The sequence below is a fragment of the Xyrauchen texanus genome, chromosome 12 (assembly GCF_025860055.1).
Source record: "Xyrauchen texanus isolate HMW12.3.18 chromosome 12, RBS_HiC_50CHRs, whole genome shotgun sequence".
Lineage (NCBI taxonomy): Eukaryota > Metazoa > Chordata > Actinopteri > Cypriniformes > Catostomidae > Xyrauchen > Xyrauchen texanus.
The window spans coordinates 46,542,306-46,565,321 of NC_068287.1; the positions used below are offsets into that span (position 1 = coordinate 46,542,306).

The window sequence follows — 23,016 nt, forward strand, 5'->3', positions numbered from 1 at the left end:
CTTCGCTCACAACGCGCCAGTGGTAACGTAGGATGAACTTGCTAATGCTAGCTGCCTTGCTAACGATTAGGCTACGTCGGACACCGGATTGATTCCATCCGCACCGCAAGACTTCAACGGTTGCGTCCTCTCATCGTCTCTAGTGAAGAGCGCAACAGAACAACAGTGATGTGGACAACAGCTCTGATCTTTCTGCGCTGTAATCTTGAATATTGTTCTCTAGCACCAAACATGCATCATGTCTGCCCCGTCCCGCTCCGCCTCTTTTCCTGCATGTGTGTAGACATGAAGCGCCGCATGAGTTAACGTGGTTTCAAAGCAGCTTTTAGACCAAAACGTTTTTCCCTTCTAAATGTATCTTTATTAATCAGCGTGTTACGAGCCTTTAATAATAAACAAATCGATTTCGGTTCTAATTTTGTGAAAATTAATTAGATTAGATAGGAATGGAAAAGGAAAGACTAAAATTACTAGTTGGTAGACTATTCTCTCACTTTAATGAAAATATACAAATGTTTTCTAAATGTTCTCTCGAGACACCCCTGAACCCACATTCAGCACATACTTGGGTATCTGAATCTAAAGAAATATAAAAAATATTTAATTTTAATTAAAAAATATTCCAACAAATACTGGACTGCTGTCACTATACTTCAGAACAACCAAACGATCTTTTAACATTCATTTTCAATTGATAATCTGATTGAATATTTTGGTGAAAGATCCCGTAGACTCCACTGCTTTGGCCATCTCTGGACTCCCTGTGCAGTTTTGTAGAGATTATTTTGACTGTTTAGAAATAATTTTCTCTTTTCTTCAGTCAACTTTTTTTTATTTAAAAGTGCATTGTGTAAATGTATATCATGATAAATATCAATATCGAACAATATGAAAAAGATTATCGTAATAACAATTTTGGCCATAATGCCCAGCCCTAGTTTAAGGGCGTTTCGATGTCTGGTCAGTTTGGGCAATTCAGTCTCTGTTTAAGGGTCGTTTCGATGTCTAAGAGCATTAAAAATAGAAGGTATTGCATTCTAACACATGCTAAACATCTTATAATTTATTAAAGGTGCTGCAAGCGATTTTATCTGTTCTACTGAGACGTTGATTTAGCCACACCCCCCCGATACCATTGAAACCGACACAAAGCATGTTCCTACGATGCTCCTATTTGCTGCAACTACAACACTGAGAACGCGCAAAACGATTGACTGGCAGAAAGCGCTAGAACAGTTTTTTGTTTGCAGTTTACAAAGTTTAATGCGGTCACAGAGACCGGTGAGATATCTCATGACACTTTTTTTTGCATGCCTTTCCATAAAAAAATTAAAAATCACTTACAGCACATTTAATGTCTCAAAGACATCTGAGAGTCTTGTATTGACGGTTGTTGGGTCATTTACTCAAAATAAGTAATCCACTACATATTCTACTTGTAAACACGTAAAATAGGCTTATGGGGTGAAAGGAAAATAATTTTCACATGTTTTCACTAAGGCTTCTGAATGTTTATTTCATTTGTGTCCTGAAGTGCAAGTAAACAAATCCTGAAAATTCAAGTATATTACAATTTTTAGCCTCCTGCCCCTTTACATTTGGTTCAGTTCATTTTTATTTTAAAGGGGGCATCTTAATTCTTGAACAGCACCAGAGACGACAATGACCTATGTAGGAGAGAGGGAGGGATTAATTTGTTCATTCATTCATTCATTCATTAATGCTTATTCAAACTGCCAATGCATTTAAAAAACTAGCATTTACAGAAGCTGCGCGCTAAAAACATGCAAACACACACGCCCTCCCTGTCCACAGTGATTCAGGTCAGTCTGTGTAAACATTGATACATATGTACAAATGCGTATAAAAAAAATTCTGTCTCATTGGACAGCCAGCAGATCATGCATAAGTGGGCGGAGTCAGTCCTGGATCAGCCAGCAGTCAAGAGTTCAGCTCACTCGAGTTCTATGATGTCACAATGGCTTCCTCTTCAAATCCCCGCCTTGGCTTTGCTTGACATCTGCAACAGACAAAAAAATTATCATAAATAAACAGAACAGCGACTACTCCTGAGAGAAGATGAAGCAGCAGCAAACGAAAGTAGCATGCAGCCAGCGGGGGGGCGTTGGGCAGCGTTTACCTGAGAAAGCCAGCTGCAAGTGTGGCGGCAGAGCAGCCTGAGTCCCTGACATTAGACCCTTTAACAAATCTGAGGAGAGACGGGACAGAGAGACAGACACATACACGCATGAGACAGGATGGAAAAAATGAGGGCACATAGACAAATAGACAGCAAAACCCAGTTTCAGTAGAGGACAATGAAAAGCAGATGAGCAACAAGATGAATGAACTCAATGAAGGACAGCAAAAGCAACAGTGAAACGAACAAGCAGGAAATACCAGCGCACACATATACACCACAAAACATCCTCTACACAACACTCGGGGTGGGCAATATGCTGGTTAACAATTTAACATTTCGGAGACATCTGCTTTAGAATCAACACTGCTTTATCTTGTATGTAAAAACCTGCAGAGCAAATTGGGTAAAACTGGCGTTAGGGCGAAACATTTGCAATGTGTCCGCCAGGAGTCATCACACACACACACCCACACGCACCAGCCATGTCAGTGATGGGGAAAGGACCCGTTAATGCTATTTGATGTGACAGAAATCAAGTATTTTTCACCCCACGCAAGGCTTATTTTAATGACCACAGAAGCACGTCAAGTATTAACGCTCACGAAAACACACAAGACGTTTTTGTCAAAGCGCTTTTCATGTGGAGTTCAAAGCAGCACTTGATATGAATCGTGAACGCAGCTTCACGATTGCTGTAACAGCGGATAGCCAGAGTTTAGTTCTTTCCATTAGTCAAACTCCCGTTTAGACTTTGAGAAAGGTTCAGGGCTGCAACTAACGATGATTTTGATCATTGATTAATCTCACGAATTCACGATTCTATACTCACACAAAACTTTTAACAAAGCCTGAGTCATGAAAAGTAGTAGTAGTAGTAGTAGTCCTTTATTGTCACATAGTAAACCAGTGAAATTGGCCATCGACCTGTCCATACAAACATACATATGACAAGGGGATAGACAGGACAGGAAGACAGGGAATTAGAAGAAATACAGCATGACATGAGGAGAGGAGAAAAAAAAGGCAGCCCCCAGACTATGCTCCTTAAGAAGTACAGTGTGGGAACAGGGAAAAAAACACCTCAGCAACATTAGCACATAATCAGTACACTCTACAACATGAACAAGACTTGCAACAGGGGAGGGATTGGGGGGTGGAGGTGGCCCAGCACAGGCAAGCAGCCATCCGGACCTGCAGCCATGTTCGGCGCTGGTCACAGACCCGCCTGTCAGACTGGGGGTACAAAGCGCAGGCGAGGGATAGGGTATCGGGCGGATGATTGCATATCTGTATATATGTGTAAGAGTTCATGTGTGTGTAGGCCTGGAGAGTCGCTATGCCAGCATCTAATCTAGGTGCCTCAGTCCGCAGGGTTGTCATAGTGATACACAGCAAGTTGCCATGGAGACAACCTTGATCAGGTCCCAGACATAGTCAACAATCACCAGGTGTCTGGGGAGTCGGGAAGGAACGCAGAGTGGCTCACTGCAGTGCTCTTCCGGGGAGTTGTTGTTCCAACAGCGGCCTTGGCCAAGGCCAGTGCTGGTTGAGGGCGGCGAAACAGATAAGATTGGGATTGTTTGGTCTTAAGGAGAGTAGCCGCATTCTAATTTACACGGCTATTCTCCTGGTCCATTTTGGTCTCTGAAACGATCCATTTGCCTTTGCAAAGCTGTGAGCTTCTCCATGATGTTATCCGTATTTTGGTTCATAGACCCAGTCTGAGTGCAGACAGCTCTGCCCACTGTTTCAATCATGACGGGCAGCCTTGTGAGGCTTTGGACAGCTGTCACCGTCTTCTTAACTCCTCGATAAACCAGGGCAATGCCTAATCCAATCAGCAGAAGACCTGTTATCGTGGTACCGAATAGGTAGATATCTTCAACGTCCTCCACGGAAAGAGCCGCCAGACACACGACCCGCCACCTCTCCCACGCGTCCATCGTGTAGCCAGCTGCGAACGTTCCGTCAGGGCAGACAGGTTCCCCCGAACCCAAGCTTCTCGTCGAGAAGATGGTGTCAACTGCGTTGAGAGACCAGTTGATCAAATCCATGATGACTTAGTTTGAAGAGCAGTGCTGAGAGAGTCTCTCAAGTACAAGACAGTAGACTAGATATGACGAGAGGAGCAAAGCAGGGAAGATAAGGGTAGGGAGAGGGTGAGAAAATGCGACCGCCTTCGTTGAGAGCCAAGAGAGAATTGACTATTAAGTTTGACTATTACTTTTAGGACATTCCTTTTAATTGTAAAACTTAAGTTTGATCAAGAAAGAGTAAAAGGATTGGGACAAAAACCAATAATCAGATGGCAAACGGCAGAGGTTGACATCAGAATAGAAATAATTCTGCCCAGCTGAAAAATATATAATTATGTTAGATACATATGCTTGTACACTAGGGCTGCACGATTTGGGGAAAATGTCATATTGCGATTATTGAGGCTAATATTGCGATATAATAAACAAAAGTTATCATGAGTTAACTTGCTTGTTATCAAGGAAAATGCACAAATAGATACTGATAATGCTGAAATGTGTATTTCTCAACTCCAACATACAAAAACAACAGCAACTATAAATGCAGTGTTTTCAAATTAAAATATTTTTACAAAATTAAATAATATCTTTGCATTACTGCAGACTTGTTATTTTCTCAATATTACACCTAAATTAAATAGAACAATAAATAAGCATTTGTCAATCTTGTCTAACCAAAAACATAAATATATATGATTGTTGTTGTAATTTTAGTGCTATTTTTCACACAAGATTGATCCTATCATGATGATGATGTTGTGAGCTGCAGACAGCAGGGGTGAGACAGCGGGGGGGAGACGAGCGTCTCCGTGTTAGCGTGCACATCAGCCGGCAGAACTTTAAATCTCTCCCGGTCTCGACTCCCGCTCAGATTGTGTCTCTTCCGCGACTGGTTGAAGCGGCTCTGACCGCACCGAGAATGACAGATTTGGGGTTTGTGTTTATTTACATGTCACGCTCCCGTATTATATGAACATTAATTATTGATTAAATAAAGCTATATCGCCAACAGTGATCTGTGTTTCGGTGTTATTTTTTTCTTTTTATTAGTGGTGTAGAAAATGGGCAAACAGCTCACAACACGATCACACTCACTCTCACATGCACTCACTCACGCACTTAACTAAAAATATGTCTGAATTCTTTAATAATCAGTTTACAGCTGACTTTGACTAGCTGTTATAAATGAAAATGTATCAGGAATATTTTAGCAATTCTTTGCGAGGATCAATGACAAATCATGTAAAAATCTGAGATCAAAGAATAGATTAAAATTAAAGGAACATTTCTTCTAAAATTCCCAATTATATTAAAAGTATAAAAGTATGTAGTATATTAAAAATGATAAATTCTAACTTAATTGCGTATAAACTATTAAAAGTAAAACTCATCGAGCAGTTTTTTCATTAAAACTGATTAACGTCTGAGAAGAAACAAAATTTCACAATTGTACAAAAAACTTTAACCCTAAACGATCAACCCATGAGAGTCCTTGTGAGCTTTAACCAGGTTTTTAATGAGTGCATCGACTCACTCTGAGTCAGGTTGAAGCCGGAGCCGCTGGGGTTAGTTGCGCCGCTGGTGGCCGTAGTGGACACTACAGATGAGGGAAGGTTCAGCAAGTTTGGAAACTGGAACGGGAGAGAGACAGGAACCAGTCCTCCCAACATCCCAAAACCAAGAGGCAGAGAAGGACTTGCTGATCCAAGCAAAGCACTGGAGGACGATACCTGGAGATATGAAAACACCATCATCAATGTTGAGCCTAAAAGATACTGGACAATTTACAGCAAGCAGAACGTGACAAGGCATGTGCACAACATAAGCGATACACTGATTAAGCTCCAGAACACTGATGAGTGTTTACATATATATCACCATAAACAGGACAGAGCATGATTCAAACCTGTGCAAGCTGAGAAGCGGTTTCCGTGGAAACTGACGTGATTGTCTTCACCCCTTGACTGGCCCCTCCCACTTGTCTGTTTCGCTGGTTGTGATTGGCCGTCCCTGCCACTGGTGATGCGCTGGTCGCCGTTTGCTTGTTAACAGATGAGGTTGTCGTGGTGAGACCGGAGATGTTGTTGCCCTGAGATGAATTCTTCCGCCCCACGGGGGAGATATAACTGCCCCCTGAGAATCCCACCGAGTGAAACACTGGGCTCTTGGCGGTGTGCTGGTGCATGCTTGGTAACGTGGGCTGTCTTGGCACAGGAGTCGCAGTGGGCGTGAGTTTGATGATGGGTGAGTTGGAGTTGTTGGGTGACTTGGTGATGGTGGCCTGCATAGGCGTGATGAATCCAGGCTGGTGCTGGGTTTGTTTAGGCTGCGAGGGTGATGGCGAGTCGCGAGGCTGGTTTTTGGCTTGTGACGGTGAGGTCAGATGGAAAGGCTGAACTGCTTTAACGTTTAAAACTGAAGGCGAGGAAGAGGTCAGAATGGTGTGCGCCCGCGACTGTGGCAATGAGCTAACGGTATCCAAACGGCTCATTCGACCATTGGCATTATTGCTGGTTTTAATGGGACCCGTTGGCATGGCCACCACCGTTTTGCCCACCAAAATCTTCTGAGGGGCGTGAAGAGTCGACGCCATTGGTGGTGGGCGTGGTTTTGGGGGAGAGGGCACGGCAGACACACCTGACTTAACACCCGCGATCATGGCAGGTCGCTGGGCGGGAATAACCATATGTCTCCGTGTTTGCGATAGAACGCCCTCACTGCGGACGGACGGAGATGTAGAGGACGAGATGATCCTTGGAGGAAGGGGCAGGGAGGGTTTTTTCGGTAGGTGTGGAGATGCGTGCATTGACGACGGTGTGGTCGGTTTGGGCGTGTCTGTGGCCGGGGGCCTATCAGACTGAACCAGACCTTTAGCAGCACTGCTGAGCATCGCTAGAGCCTGAGAAATTGAGTCCAGTGATGGAGGGCTCAGATCCTCGTCAAGAGAATCCGAAAGACAGATGGGCTCAGGAGGGGAAGGGACACGCTGTGGGACAGACGTAGGAGGAGTTGTGTCATCAACAGAGACAGCCGGTCGCTGGACCACAACGCTATCCTGAGGTTTGGGTTTAGCTTTTGGAGTAGGTAACACCTTTTTCTTCACGCTGAAGACAAAATGAAACAAACCATTAAACTTCACTCCAGTTCTAGCAGTCAGACACTCATACAACATATGACTGCTGCAATATGTAGTACTCCTATATGCATTCATATGCACCACAGCACAATTGTGAGCGCAGATGCTGACATTTCACATGATTCATTAATATACTTGATGTAAGGCTTGTCAGGTCTGTTCGAAAACGGACAACAGGGAAAGAACATAATTTATATGCTTCTCATCTACAATGCGATGTTTTCGCGGAACGATTCAAGCTTGGTTTTCGCACAAGTTTGGTGCGAGCCATCGCGGAACCTCTTGCAACAATTGTCTGTTCTGGTGGGAACGCATCGGGCGTGCAGGCTTCCCTTGATAGCAGAGAGCCACAACACTGATGCAAACCAATTGAACTCTATTGAGAAATTTCTAGTTTAAAGTGCTATGGAGGAAGTCCAACCTCTCAAACAGCACGGAGGAAGAAAAATATCAAAATTGTGCTATGCGCTATATATATATATATATATTTTCTGTTTGAATGATGTTTGATATCCGGAAATAAACAACATATTATATACAACAGGTTGTGACTCCAGCCAGGTCTCCTAAGCAACCAAATTGGCCCGGTTGCTAGGGAGGGTAGAGTCACATGGGGTAACCTCCTCGTGGTCACTATAATGTGGTTCTCGCTCTTGGTGGGGCGTGTGGAGAGTTGTCCGTGGATGCTGCGGAGAATAGCGTGAAGACTTCATATGCGCCATGTTTCCGCGGTAACGCGCTCAACAAGTCACGTGATAAGATGCGCGGATTGACAGTCTCAGATGTGGAGGCAACTGAGATTCATCCTCCGCCACCCGGATTGAGGTGAGTCACTACACCACCACTAGGACTTCGAGCGCTTTGGGAATTGGGCGTAAATAGAATATAACAGGTTCATATATAAATAGGCTCATCAACATTTAACAGGGTAGAGGGAAAACTGTGGTTGACATCAACAGCAAAAATATTGGCCCTTAATACATGCCCTTATACTTGAAAACCTTGCAAGATAAAAGAAAATGCCACACAGGTTGTTTTTTTTACAGTCTCGGGTCACGATTTGATGTCTAATGAGTCCTGAAGCAAAACCAGTTGAGACGCACTGGTGAAGTGATTCAGTGGTGCTGATAGTTGTTATACGTGTATATTCTGTTAAATAGGTTTGTCAATTTGTATTTGTGTTTAATAGAAATAGTGCAAGAGTTGAGGCATTTCATAATTTAACATCTGGGCTTCAAGAGCCCTTCAAGTGTCAAAAGCTCCCAGTAAATAAACACACGACAAGGTGAATGTGAATAACCCGTTTATAATGATGCTAAGGTCGTTTTAAGATATTCCTCCACTGATGCACGTAAATACGGGTCCAGCGTTGCGGGCTCGTGGGTGCACGTGCTCACAAACGCTGATGTATAATACTTGATCCTAAATTTTGAATGGATCTATTGTCAACATCTTTTTGGCATTGAGACCGAACCGCTTTCAATGCAACCCATGGAGAGTGGAGATTAGCTCATGAAACCCCATTGAGAGCGAGAACCACTAATCACGACCGCGAGGAGGTTACCCCATGTGACTCTACCCTCCCTAGCAACCGGGCCAGTTTGGTTGCTTAGGAGACCTGGCTGGAGACACTCAGCACGCCCTGGATTCAAACTCTCGACTCCAAGTGTGATAGTCAGCGCCAATACTCGCGGTGATACTCAGGTTTTTAGAATTTATATTTTTGCTGAAAACTGATGCAGGACTGACTTTGTTCAAAATCTTTTCAAAAGCGTCAGCTGAATAGACACATAATGGCGGTTCTTCACCTGATATTGACAAGTTGTGGAAGCTTGGTTTGTCTTGTCAACACAATATATAGGTTGACCATATTGTGGCAAAGTTTTAGGAATTAGAAAGAAGATGAAAAACTCACGTGTTTCCAGTGAGATGACTGTGAGCCATACGGCTCTCTTTAAACAACATCCTGTAAAAAGAGAAAGAGTTTAAGAAGTTGCAGCAATATGCCCCAAAAATGTAAATTCCACTCATCACTCATGCAGGTCTTGTTCATAGGAGATCACATGGGAAAATATAAATCCACAAATGATGAAATCGGAGATTATCGCTGCAGCCATGAGTGTTCATGAATGTGCAGTGTGATACACACCTGGCCTGCATCCAGCCTTTGGGCCAGAGCGGTTTGACCTCTGTCTCCATGAAGACCTTCAGGTAATCTTCAGGTGAGAGTGAACTTTGACCCTCCAGCTCATAACAGCCCAACTTCACACGCACCAGATTACACAGCAGAGTCCTGCACACATCACGTTTTATTTAAATGCTTTCTTAACGGCAAGGGTTTTTTAACAGCATGTGTTCCGCAGGAAGAACTTTTTTTACATCTTTAAAGGCATCACAAGAGTGTGTAATGATTGTGTGCGTTAATGTCGATCAAACGACACTGAAGATTCACCTGAGTTTGTCGTCCCACACAAATTTCTTCCTGGGTCCCATCACTCTTCGTCCAGGCTTCTCCTCATCTTCCTCCTCTGAGCCATTTCGCTCGCCGTCCTCAGACTGCTGCCTGCCACACACACACACACACACACACACACACACACACACACACACATTTAATCACACCCTCATAGGCTTTGATCCCAAATCTGCTCCATTCATCAGCATTTACTTGGCCTGGTTTGCAGGCCTGAACTGCTATTGATGAAGTACTTTTTCTAACTCAGTGTAATCGTTTTGTCAATGCAGGCGTTCGAATCTCTCACAGCTGTAAACACCAGTTCTGAGTCTTACTTGGCGACTTTGGCCATGCAGTCCATGTTATAGCGTGCAATCTGCTCCGGCATGACGCTACAGACGGCCAGTTTGAGTTTGAGCAGCGGCGTCTTCATTCTGTCGTCCTGAATGTTCAGACTGAGTTTCTTCAGACGCTTCAGCAGAGCTTCTTTATTACACGGAACAAACGCCTCCAGATGGGAGTAAACAGCAGTACGCATTAACGCCGGCTGCTCCTGCACCTGCAGCTCAATACTACAGAGAGAGACAGAGATTTAGTGACTGGAAGTGAAAAGCATAAAATTAAAATGAGGTCGAGCTGGACTCACTCTAGCAGGATGTTGTTCATGTCCAGCGTGAAGAACTTCTTCCTGCCTTCAACATCAAACTGACGAGACGCCTAAAACATTTAGAAATCACTTTAAAAGACACTTAAACTTTACATTTACGATCCCAGAAGTCAACATCAAAACTGATCCAATTTACTTTCTTAATACATGTTTCCTGGTCTTAATTGTGACATTTATACAGATTTCTGACTTTCAAATCTACATCCGTTCTCACTTTATTCTCTCTCTTTTCTTTATATCATTCACACTCTCTTCCTCCTACACTTTTCTCTACCTCTCCTGCTGCTGGCTCGCTCTCTCCACTGAAGTCTGCCTGGAAGGATAAGATAACACACACACACACACACACACACACACACACACACACACACACACACACACACACACACACACACACACACACACACAATATCTCTAAGCCTTCGTACTGCAGAACCACCTCACTTAAATTCAGTTTGCAGTTCATTGTATTTTAACACATCATGACCAGTTTAATGTCATGAATGCCAAACACCAGAAGTGCTCGTGTGTACAGACGCGAAGCATCACTTTGAAAATGCAAAATGGAGGATGAGATCTGAGAGCTGCAAAGGTACACTTTTGCTTCAGAAGGTTTGCAAAATAGAAATTTGCGTTATTTGGGTCCATTTTGGATCTTGCTAGCCGTGGTGACTAGCTCTTGTGTGGAAAAGAGCTACATTATGTTTTTTTTAAATTCTGCATGTGTGTTCCACAAGCAAATAACAGCATGAAACCCTTCAAGAAAATGTGCTGGACTTATTTAACCCCAAATCAATAAAAAAGTGCTCAGCCTTTCAATGTATACTCTTTTGGCCGAGCGCACACATATAATGCAATACTATGGAAGCCCTGAAATGCAAGTTAAAAAAAAATGTTTAGGTGTCTTGGTGCTTCCCTATGGAGCCCCTCAGAGGACGGGCAGGATTTTTTTTCTAAAATGGTTTTGCGTGCCCTCTAAATAAGTCTATTTTTAAAAATGCGGCGTAGTTTTATTCATAATAGTCGAGCAGTGCCGTCAGATTTAGTGTCGTCTTTGAGAGGCGGAGCTTAATTTTACTCTGAACACTTCCAGAGATTTTACAGAGAAAAAAGCTGCAGGAACTCATTTATTATTAAATCATCTTCATCTTTAGACTCGTGACTTTGAGAACTTTGTATTTCTGGGTTGTCTTGGCACTTTTATTATTATGTTTAGCACAAAATATTTCCATTACTATAAACTTCAGCTTCTCTAACTTTAAAAATAACAACATATATTAATTCTAAAACTTGAGAAATAAAGCCCAAAGTGTCTTCTTCCAAATGATACTACAACTGTGTCCAAACTCCAAAGGGTCCCATACATACAACCATTTAAATTCAGGTGTGTCATTTTCATGGTTTGTGCTCAAAAAGGGGGTGCACAACAACAGGTTACATTAGTTAACAGTGCTGGTATTAACGGATTACATGTAATCTGGATTATGTAACCAGATTACAAAAATCAAGTTCTTGTAATTGGATTAAATTACATTTTAATATACTCATAATCGGACCTGGCAATGTCATTGCTGTTGATATCAGGTTCATTACTTTGTTAATGTTGTTTTATGCACTTACAATGAACTAGATAAGTTTAAAACAAAACAGAATTATTTCTTTCTAACTCACTAATGGTGCGCAGCTCACACACAATGAACTTAATTGCGTCAAAGGGTCTAGTGGATGCCATCTCTAAGGGTCCTGCACGCAGAGTACACAATAGTTCAACAGCTTCATAGACAGTTATGATTCTGTTATATGTCATATCATCCAAATATTCGGTGTATGTAGACATGTTATATCGAGGAAGAAACAAAGCGGATTTTGAGGAATCAACTCGCCATTTGGCGGTAACGAGTCGACGTATCTTCATGTGTTTGATTAACAGAGATGGAGACTGGCTCGTGTGATGTGATATACCCGAAGTATACTTTGGCCTGCACTGTAACACAGTCATTTTTTAATGTAGTGGAGTAATTTTCCCTTAAAGTTTCATTGTATATGAAGCAAACTCATGTGAGCAGGTGGTAAGAAAACCAACTGATGAGTTAAACTGAGACAGAAACGGCACTCACCGCCTGCAGGTCCTCAATGCGTTTAAGGAGGGGGGCAGGTAGGCTGGTGGGAAGGGGTGGAGGGGGCATCAACCCAGTCTTCTGCACTCTGCCCACAACCCCCGCTTTCTGAGCCGCCGCCACGGATCCGTTCTCGCCCTGTCCAGGACTGGACGGTTGAGGAGAGTCCAGCAACCCGAAGTCTAGATCTCCCATCAATTCCTGCAGCATATCGTTCTCTGTGGCCCCACCCAGCAGTGACATCACCGCCGGGTCAGCGTTCAGGTCAGCCATGGACAGGTCGTTGCCAGGGGTGACAGCGTTAGTTTGAGCGTGTGCGGCATTGAGTTTCACGGCATTCGTCGGGGTCTTCTTTCTCATCTCCTCTTTCTCACGTGTGAACCGGCGGATCATGGCCGCTAGAGAGAGCGAATCCTTCATCAGCTTCTTCCTCTTCTTCTTTTCCGGACGGTTCAGAGACGAAACTCTAACAGAACAGAAGAAAGTGACGGGGTGAAACACAGCCAAAGGAAATTAATTCGTATCCTTATAAATCTTGCAGTCGCCTTGGCACGATCATGATTTGAAGCTCGATTAAACTTCCTAGCGCTTGAAGCATGCCCAGAGCACTTTAAAATCTTCAGAAACATGGATTAAACTACTCGAGTCATGCAGATTACTTTTATGCTGCCTTCGTGTCTTTTTTTGGATCCCCATTGACTTGCATTGTATGGATATACAGTGAGGAAAATAAGTATTTGAACACCCTGCTATTTTGCAAGTTCTCCCACTTAGAAATCATGGAGGGGTCTGAAATTGTCATTGTAGGTGCATGTCGCCTGTGAGAGACATAATCTAAAAAAAAAAATCCAGAAATCACAATGTATGATTCTTTAACTATTTATTTGTATGATACAGCTGCAAATAAGTATTTGAACACCAGTCTATCAGCTAGAATTCTGACCCTCAAAGACCTGTTAGTCTGCCTTTAAAATGTCCACCTCCACTCCATTTATTATCCTAAATTAGATGCACCTGTTTGAGGTCGTTAGCTGCATAAAGACACCTGTCCACCCCATACAATCAGTAAGAATCCAACTACTAACATGGCCAAGACCAAAGAGCTGTCCAAAGACACTAGAGACAAAATTGTACACCTCCACAAGGCTGGAAAGGGCTACGGGGAAATTGCCAAGCAGCTTGGTGAAAAAAGGTCCACTGTTGGAGCAATCATTAGAAAATGGAAGAAGCTAAACATGACTGTCAATCTCCCTCGGACTGGGGCTCCATGCAAGATCTCACCTCGTGGGGTCTCAATGATCCTAAGAAAGGTGAGAAATCAGCCCAGAACTACAAGGGAGGAGCTGGTCACTGACCTGAAAAGAGCTGGGACCACCGTTTCCAAGGTTACTGTTGGTAATACACTAAGACGTCATGGTTTGAAATCATGCATGGCACGGAAGGTTCCCCTGCTTAAACCAGCACATGTCAAGGCCCGTCTTAAGTTTGCCAATGACCATTTGGATGATCCAGAGGAGTCATGGGAGAAAGTCATGTGGTCAGATGAGACCAAAATAGAACTTTTTGGTCATAATTCCACTAACCGTGTTTGGAGGAAGAAGAATGATGAGTACCATCCCAAGAACACCACCCCTACTGTGAAGCATGGGGGTGGTAGCATCATGCTTTGGGGGTGTTTTTCTGCACATGGGACAGGGCTGACTGCACTGTATTAAGGAGAGGATGACCGGGGCCATGTATTGCGAGATTTTGGGGAACAACCTCCTTCCCTCAGTTAGAGCGTTGAAGATGGGTCGAGGCTGGGGCTTCCAACATGACAATGACCAAGCACACAGCCAGGATAACCAAGGAGTGGCTCTGTAAGAAGCATATCAAGGTTCTGACGTGGCCTAGCCAGTCTCCAGACCTAAACCCAATAGAGAATCTTTGGAGGGAGCTCAAACTCCGTGTTTCTCAGCGACAGCCCAGAAACCTAACTGATCTAGAGAAGATCTGTGTGGAGGAGTGGGCCAAAATCCCTCCTGCAGTGTGTGCAAACCTGGTGAAAAACTACAGGAAACGCTTAATTGCAAACAAAGGCTACTGTACCAAATATTAACATTGATTTTCTCAGGTGTTCAAATACTTATTTGCAGCTGTATCATACAAATAAATAGTTAAAAAATCATACATTGTGATTTCTGGATTTTTTTTTTAGATTATGTCTCTCACAGTGGACATGCACCTACAATGACAATTTCAGACCCCTCCATGATTTCTAAGTGGGAGAACTTGCAAAATAGCAGGGTGTTCAAATACTTATTTTCCTCACTGTATACACATATCTTCGTTCAAATTTCAGACTGCATAAAGGCGAGTAAACGATGGGTTTAGGGTGAACGTTTCCTTCAAAAGAGTCAATTATAAGGTTTCTCTCAGTTAGGATCCTACTTTAGAAGGCAAACGCCCATGTAGACAGTAGGCATCGATAAGTGGACATAGCTCGGTAAGTGGACATGCCTAAGGTAAAAAAATAAAGTGCTTGTGTTTGTAAACAAGTACCATACCAATCAAATGACTGGACAAGCTTAACTGAATGTCTTAATCTAAGGCCATGTTTACACTAATAATAATATTTTTCTCTATGTTTTGGCCTTCCGTCCACATAAAAAAAACTGCGGTTTTGACAGTAAAAACTGAGCTTTTCGAAAACGCTCTCCCAAGTGGATACATTTTAAATGCCGTCTTTGCGTTGTAGTGTGGATGGGGAAGATGGAGATATCTGAAAAGGTATTTGTAGTCATGTGACACAGTCATGTGATCTATTAACCCCACAACAATCCAGATGGCAGTGGTGGTGTAGTGGCTAAAGCACATAACTGGTAAGCAGAAGGTTGCTGGTTCGATCCCCACAGCCACCACCATTTTGTCCTTGAGCAAGACACTTAACTCCAGGTTGCTCCGGGGGGATTGTCCCTGTAATAACTGCACTATAAGTTGCTTCGGATAAAAGGGTCTTCCAAATGCATAAATGTAAATGTATTAAAGATAAATATTACTTTGTACACATGCATAGTAAGGGGATTTAAGAGTTTTCATATGCCATAGCGTGGACCAAAAACATGAGGAAAATGCTTGAAAACGTCAGTGTGTATGGAGGGCGTTTTGAGCGTTTCTGCCCTAGTATGACTTTCAAAAACACTAAAAAGTATATATTTTTTTAACAATTGTCCAGCATACACATGAACTCCTTCAATACTGTTGAAAAAGCTTCTCATGATGCACCTCATGAAGTTCCTTGAGAGAATGAACAGTTAAGTGCAGAGAAGATTTGTGATGTTTGTGACGGTATATGACGCTCACCCTGGCTTTGGTACTTTGAATTTCCTGGGTTTTTTCTCCTCTAGACCTCCAACCTGCTTCTTCTTCCTCCTCTTAATCACTCGTTCCTCTCCATCTTTCTGCAAATCAGAGTTAAATAAAATCATCAGTCCATTGACTCCAACAAATAAATTCTGACATAAGCACCGATAAAACAAACAGACAGCTCAGTCACCCTTATATGGTTGGAGTCTTTTCGTCCATTTTCTCCCTCGGATTCAGAAGCGGCTCTGAACTGCAGTGTACCGGTGTTGATGTAGAAACCACCCAGTTTAGTGGTCAGAGATGCAGGAACGAGCTCATCATACTGAAGAGAAACAGAACAGAGACTCGATGTTAACACCTGCATAGCTAGTGTTAGGGGCTCGTTCAAATCATTAACACAAAGAGAAATAGCAGCATTGATGCTTGACTTGGAAAACACCACTAATAAGAGCTGAACAAGAGATAGTCAACAGTGAACTGCTTCATGAAGATCAATCCATTTTTTCCTCATACTCACAGCCTCTGAGTTGTCGATGAATGGATCGGTATCATCGTAGCCGTAACCGATATCGATGAGATCCTGCATCCTGTCCCTTCTTTTCTTCTTTCCACCATTTCCCTGAGAATAAACAAGTCTAACTATTGACTCCACAAATCAACTAATAAGCTATAAAAATGTGACATGTACCATGATTAATACCGTAAATGTTGGGCAATATTAGGGATGTGCAATATTAGGGATGTGCTACTAGTCTAAAAAGAGAGAAACCCTCAATTGTGTATTTATGCGACCCATTAAAAATACTTCCAACAGCCAAAACCGACGGTAAATTAGGGGCTTTTGTCTGCAACATGCTTGACTTGCGTTATCATCATTGTAGGATGAATTAAATATAGAACATGGCATGCATTTAATGAATCAACGTTAGCGAATAAAGGCATAATAATTGAAAACAATTGAATGAATAGTGCAGGACCAATAGAGCAACACTAATTGCCTTACTAAATGGAAATAACCAAGTAACATAACATATTTAAACAGTCAGGACATTGTTGAAAATATTAAACAGATAAGCCAAATCTACGAGAGAGAATAAATGGGCTGAAACATTGCGTGTATTTCAGGACATGCATTAGACTATGATCTAATATGAAAGCTGTCGGTTAAGAATGTTAAAAATGGCGGGTCTGGGTATCTCAGCGAGTATTGACGCTGACTATCACACCTGCAGTCGTGAGTTCGAATCCAGGGCGTGCTGAGTGACTCCAACCAGGTCTCCTAAGCAACCAAACTGGCCGGTTGCTAGGGAGGGTAGAGTCACATGGGGTAACCTCCTCGTGGTGGTGATTAGTGGTTCTCTCAATGGGGCGTGTGGTGAGTTGTGTGTGGATCGTGGAGAGTAGCATGAGCCTCTACATGCTGTGAGTCTCCGCGGTGTCATGCACAACGAGTCACGTGATAAGATGCGCGGACTGATACTTGTCCTCCACCACCCGGATTGAGGTGAATAACTGCGCCACCACAAGGATCTACTATGTAGTGGGAATTGGGCATTCCAAATTGGGAGAAATGGGGATAAAATAAAAATAACGTTAAACGGTAACTGTTACGATGTAAAAACAAAATGAAAAAATAGGCCTGTGAGAAATGTACAATAAAACGAATGTACTGTTCTAAACATGTCGTGCACACAGAATAAAAGGGTTTATCCAGTTAAGCAGTCGTTGAAAATAGCCTTCTTGATCATTCGCATACCTAGCCTAAAATAGTCATTTTCTAGTTTTTGATTAACAAAATTAACTGGTCAACAAGGTCCGATGAAAGACAGGACCCGACTAACCTGAGGCGATTAACCTGCGCTTGAAAAAGACCGCTCTGCGGGAAAATAACATCCAAGCATGCACAGATTTAAACAAACATCCATAAGGACTTGCAAGCCAACGACTCGGAAATCCGCTTCCCGCACCACCACCGAAGTGACTTCCAAAGCTACTTTGCTGGTCTTGCAAGAGGACATTTTTCTGCGTGCCGCGAGTGAGACAGGGACGAATCACGCGCAGCCGGATATTTATATTTAAAATGTGTAACATTAATATGACAGTCATTTAAGAGCAGAATTTGTAATATAAAGCCAAATGTAAATGTGTAAAAATGCAAAACAGTTTAATGGGGAAAGATATAGACAGACTAGTAATTACAGTGACGACTAGCAGCATCAGAACCGTTTAGTCGACTAGTCTCGCACATCCCTAGGCGAGACAAGCTAACATCTATAATCGCAATATTGTTGTCATTTTGGCTTAATAATAATAATATATAACAACATACACATTTTTATAGAAAAGTGATTCAAATATGTCTGAAAAAATAATTAAAGTTACTGCTAATAATAAACTAATAATAGACATTTCTGACAAATGATCATTATTCTTAATGTACAAAATAAATACATACTAAACTGCAGTCAATATCCTCAAGTAAAACTGAATTATTACCAACACCATCGTAAATACGATCATTCCGACATGACGTGAACGCACCATCATTATTTGTTGCACAACCTCTGATTATAATGTGTTTTCTGATCTGTGCTTCGATACACAAACATTTGTATCGGTTGACATTTCTACCGGCATATTGTTTTAACCGGCAGCCTATACTTACATATTTGCTCTCAAATTTCTTCGCCAGAGCTTCAACTTCCTGTCTCTCTTTATCTTCATCTGCAAACGGGTCACTGGGGTCCAGAGCAGCTGTGAGCCCTTGAGGAACTTTCCTCGCCTTTGAGACACAAATTAAATAGTTCAGATAGAGCCAAAAGAGACGTCGTGTTGTAGTTGATCAATTTCTAATGAAGTTAATTTACTGCACATAACATTTAATCTACAGATATGCTGAGCTGACTCCACATTAGCTGTCTTGAATATTTTTTTTTAGATGCAGTGTGTCTACATGAGGAAAATATACTGAGTGCGCCTTTAAGATGCTAAGATTGACAGTAAAACGATTGGTTATCTTAAGAGAAGATGGACGATGGCCAGAGTGATCAGCTACAGCTGATACCTTTGACAATGTCAAGACAAAATTTGGCTCGTTTTCCCATTAATGGACTATATTAATATTATAATTTGCCGTAAACACAAAGACACATGCTTAAAGAAACACTCGTCTATGTGCATGTGTGACACACTGTTTGTACAGAGGCGTGCAGTCTGAAGAATCTCACTCTTTCTTTGTTTAGTCTGCTGAATATTTTATTTTGCAAGTACAGTATCGTCAGTATCGTCTATGAGTGCTACGAATGACCTCAGACGTCTCATCTCAGGAGGTGCTTTGAGTTCAGTTCACTACAGAACAGTTCATTGTGAACGCAACTCTGCAGCCTGTAAAATAATACACAATATATAACATAATACAAACATATTCACCTCGAACCATGATTTATATTTCAGTGATTATTATCATAATTATAATGATTATTTTTACATTTATATTTGTTTTTATGTCTAGCCAAGTAATTTTCCGCCAGCATGTTAAGAGGTTTCTTGCCTGATGGTAAATGGAAATGTGGTTACTTACACACACACATATATATATATATATATATATATCGTGAAGGAGGGAACAAAGCAAATTTATTCACACAAATGATGCATTTTCCCAGATAACGAAATTCCCGACCGGTAGAGAATGCACTGATGAAATCAGTTCTTTTCCAGAGAGACTTTCACAACTGCTGTAAAACCATCTTAGTTGAACAACACATTTTAATTGCACTTATTTTTTTCCAGTTTCATTTGAATTTTTTGTTAAAATAAAATAATAAAAAAATAAAAGTTAAAAGTTTGAAATCAAGGTGTCTGCTTTATTGTGTAGGCTTAACCCTAACCCTGCTTAACGAAAATTACCACATAATACCAGCTAGCATCCAACCAGCGCTAATACCGGCGTTCATCCGTTTCCTGTGGAGTTTGTTTTTTTCAGCGACCAATCAAAACATGGTGGACCAAGACTCTTCTCATCGACTCATGTTTGGTTGACAATCAGCCCTACTATTTATTGTATCTTTATTTTCTCAATGTTCATTTCTAGAATTTGTTGACAATGTATAACAATAATGTCAAATATTCTTTGTTAAAAATATTGACCTTTGCATAGTCATATCGGTGAAAAATCAGGGCACAATGCACATAGAAAAGTCTGTTTTCATTCCAGTTCAAAAATTAACTATATCGGCCACCATATCGGTAACCAGTGAATTATCGGTCTCAGAAATCCATATCGGTCGGGCTCTAGTACTTATTACAAATGTAGCAGTCTTGGAAGTAATCTGCGTTCCGTTACTAGTTACACATTACCCATGTCTGAGTCCGAGTTACTTACTGTAACTACTGTGCTAATACTACATACTAACTCAACTGCTGCTTCCATCTCTAGTATCCTCATGAGCAGAATCTGCGCGCTTTCAGTTCTCTCACCTGCACACTGGTGTGAAAGAGCTCGCTGTAGTTGAACTCTGCGGATTTCTGTTCGCTAGGTTCGGACAGGCTCAGGTTCAGTCGGACGGTTGGTTTGGGTTCGCCAGGTTCCGTTGCTGGATTCGCCGCACCGAACAGTCCAACAGAAGCAGAACCGACAGGGGAGGGGTTCGGCTCATTCTCCTCGTCCTCCCGCCGCCGCTTCTTGGACTCTGGCGCCGGTGTGTTGCTGTATGAGGTGAGGGTGACGAACGGGACTTTTCTCGGGTCCGCCATTGGACTCTCCGGTTCCGCTCGAGCCCGAACACACACACAAGCGCGTGCACGCGCGAGCTATACTCTACACAACGCTTTAATTCTGACACCAAAATAATTAACCCCACTGTATAGAGTGTTTGATATTTCCTGACAGCATTCGGGTCGAATTTGTTCAGTTTACTCGAGTGTGAATGTAGTTTTTGTTTCTCTCAGTGAAACCTCAGTTTTATCTGTGGCGGCCATTTTCATCAGCAGTATATACAGAATGGGGCTGCGGGGTCACTGAGCATGCGCAGCACTCGCGGAGACGCAGGAGGACCAATCAGACGTAGCAGCGCCTTCCGGGTTACGCCTCTTTTATGACACGCATTGAGAGAGGGCGGGGTCGTCTCCGCGGGAAATTCAGAGAAGCACACACAACAGAAGAGTAGAAATCGATCACAATGATTTGTCCCATCAGTATTAACCCTTGTGCGACATTCGAGATATTTTTTTATTTTTCATTTTAGTTTTTTCGATAACAGTCTAAATGCCAACGCCATACATTTTTGTCAAAGGTGTGTATTTTGATATTTTAACCTTAGTTCCTATATTACATCAATAATACACTGAAGACAAAATAGTCACACTCGGGACCTTCAGGACAAATATTTCCCCATTGAAACCCATTTAAACTGCAATATTTGATCCCAGTCACATTAAAGCATATAATAATGAATTATATGATATTATGCTTTCATTCCAGAGCTCTGGCTTCAACATTTACATTTTTAATATTTTCCACCAGTTGACGCCATTTTCCTCATGTTTATCCTATGGAGCAAATACAAGCTTTTCCCCTATTCTCTGTTTGCTGTATTATAGAGACCTGCAGGACAACTGAATAAATGATGCAGATACAAGTGTGTGTGTTTTGTATGTGTGTATTGAGAAACGTGTGTGTGTAAAAAAAACAACAGTTATGTAAACAAACTGTTATTTAAAGGGTTAAAATATTGAAATTGAATAAATATTTGGTAGTTATGATCAGGACTGATTTTGGTTAAAAAAAAAAATTATATATAATATTATGTCAGTTTTGTGAGGCTGACATTTTTGTCCTCTAAGCACAGCTGAGAAACTTTTTTAAATTGATGAACAAGGGTTAAAAAACATAACCGTTTTTCCAAGTAAAAATCAATAATAATAATATGCTTTACATTTTCCAAGTCAAAATATGAATAATCTCACCGCTCTATAGCAGTAACGTCTAGTTATTTGTATGGTACATATTTATATAAATATATTTACGTTTTTGAACAGCAATGTGGTCCTAAACAGAGATCCATCTTGGGATAAATTTGGACCAAATCAGACGGACTAAAAAATGACTATTTTTGGGCTAACTTAAGGCCACTACGGGCCGACCAGATTTAGCCCAAAAAACGATGTCCATATGACTTCTGGTGCTTGGTGGGGTTCTTTATATAATGCTACTGTTGTTTTGTTTTTTTTACACCCCCACACACACACATCTAAAAATAAAAATAAATGCACACCTTTGGCAAAACCTATGCCGTTAGCAAAATCTCACAACTCTTATAGCAAGTATCCTAAAACATAGTCAGTTCACAATAAAAATGTTGACACTATTATAGATGCAAACAAAAGTAAATGTTTATAATAAAGAAGCAGGATTTAATAGTCAAGTACAAATACATGAAATAACATTCCTAAATCCATATTAGCAGAGAATGAAACAATAATGTCCATCTGAATTACCAACTCAGCTGTAATTCATTATGACAAGTCTTAAAATTATTACCTGATGATATTGTTAGCCTACAGTGAATGTCAAAATGTCCATTTACAAATCTATTATTTTTCATTCATGATCAAGGGTAACTAATATACAGATTATTACGAATAAACCATTTTGCTGTTGCTGAATCCGACATTTTCAGATTTCTCAGTCATCCATTTTGTTATTGTTTGGACTCTTTTATTCAATTACTATCATATCAATCTTTCTGTTACCATACAATTGGAATACTTCACCAAGAGGATTAAGGACATGATAAAAAAAAAGAAAAAAAAAGTACAATATAGAAAAAAAAAGGCGGAGCCAGGTGACTGGACCAAGGTAGAACTGGAGGGATGAGGGACCCCGTTGATTCCAATAGGCTGACGGCCCACGGTGGAGATGAGGGGACGTAAAGCAGAGGTGTTGATGAGGGATCGGAGGGCCAAGGCATAGTTGAGGGCTCAGCGGGTCAAGGCGGAGTTGGAGAATCAACAGATCCGATGGTCGAGCCAGTGACTTGAGGGGAACCGGCTGATAAGGAGGAGCAGCGAATGTCCTAAGTGGAGCCAGCGGAGGAGGAAGGGCCAGGGCACTAGA

The 23,016-nt window shown here is 41.7% G+C and overlaps 1 protein-coding gene across 3 annotated transcripts; it reads right to left on the reverse strand.

The window, feature by feature from the left end:
- Nucleotides 1–1,509: 1,509 nt before the first annotated feature.
- Nucleotides 1,510–20,882, reverse strand: LOC127652417 (ubinuclein-2-like). 3 transcript variants are annotated; one of them, XM_052138545.1, is made up of 16 exons: nucleotides 20,379–20,882; nucleotides 18,565–18,681; nucleotides 16,417–16,518; nucleotides 16,090–16,221; nucleotides 15,897–15,994; nucleotides 12,555–13,020; nucleotides 10,712–10,750; nucleotides 10,417–10,487; nucleotides 10,106–10,342; nucleotides 9,768–9,878; nucleotides 9,465–9,608; nucleotides 9,231–9,281; nucleotides 6,086–7,283; nucleotides 5,714–5,909; nucleotides 2,141–2,209; nucleotides 1,510–2,020 (listed from the first exon to the last, which is right to left on the reverse strand). In XM_052138545.1, the coding sequence occupies exons 1-16, from the start codon at nucleotides 20,652–20,654 to the stop codon at nucleotides 1,974–1,976; spliced, it is 3,354 nt and encodes a 1,117-aa protein (XP_051994505.1). In that variant the 5' UTR covers nucleotides 20,655–20,882; the 3' UTR covers nucleotides 1,510–1,973. The 3 variants fall into 3 exon arrangements, with proteins under 3 accessions (XP_051994505.1, XP_051994506.1, XP_051994507.1); XM_052138546.1 differs by lacking the exon at nucleotides 10,712–10,750; XM_052138547.1 differs by lacking the exon at nucleotides 2,141–2,209.
- Nucleotides 20,883–23,016: the final 2,134 nt, after the last annotated feature.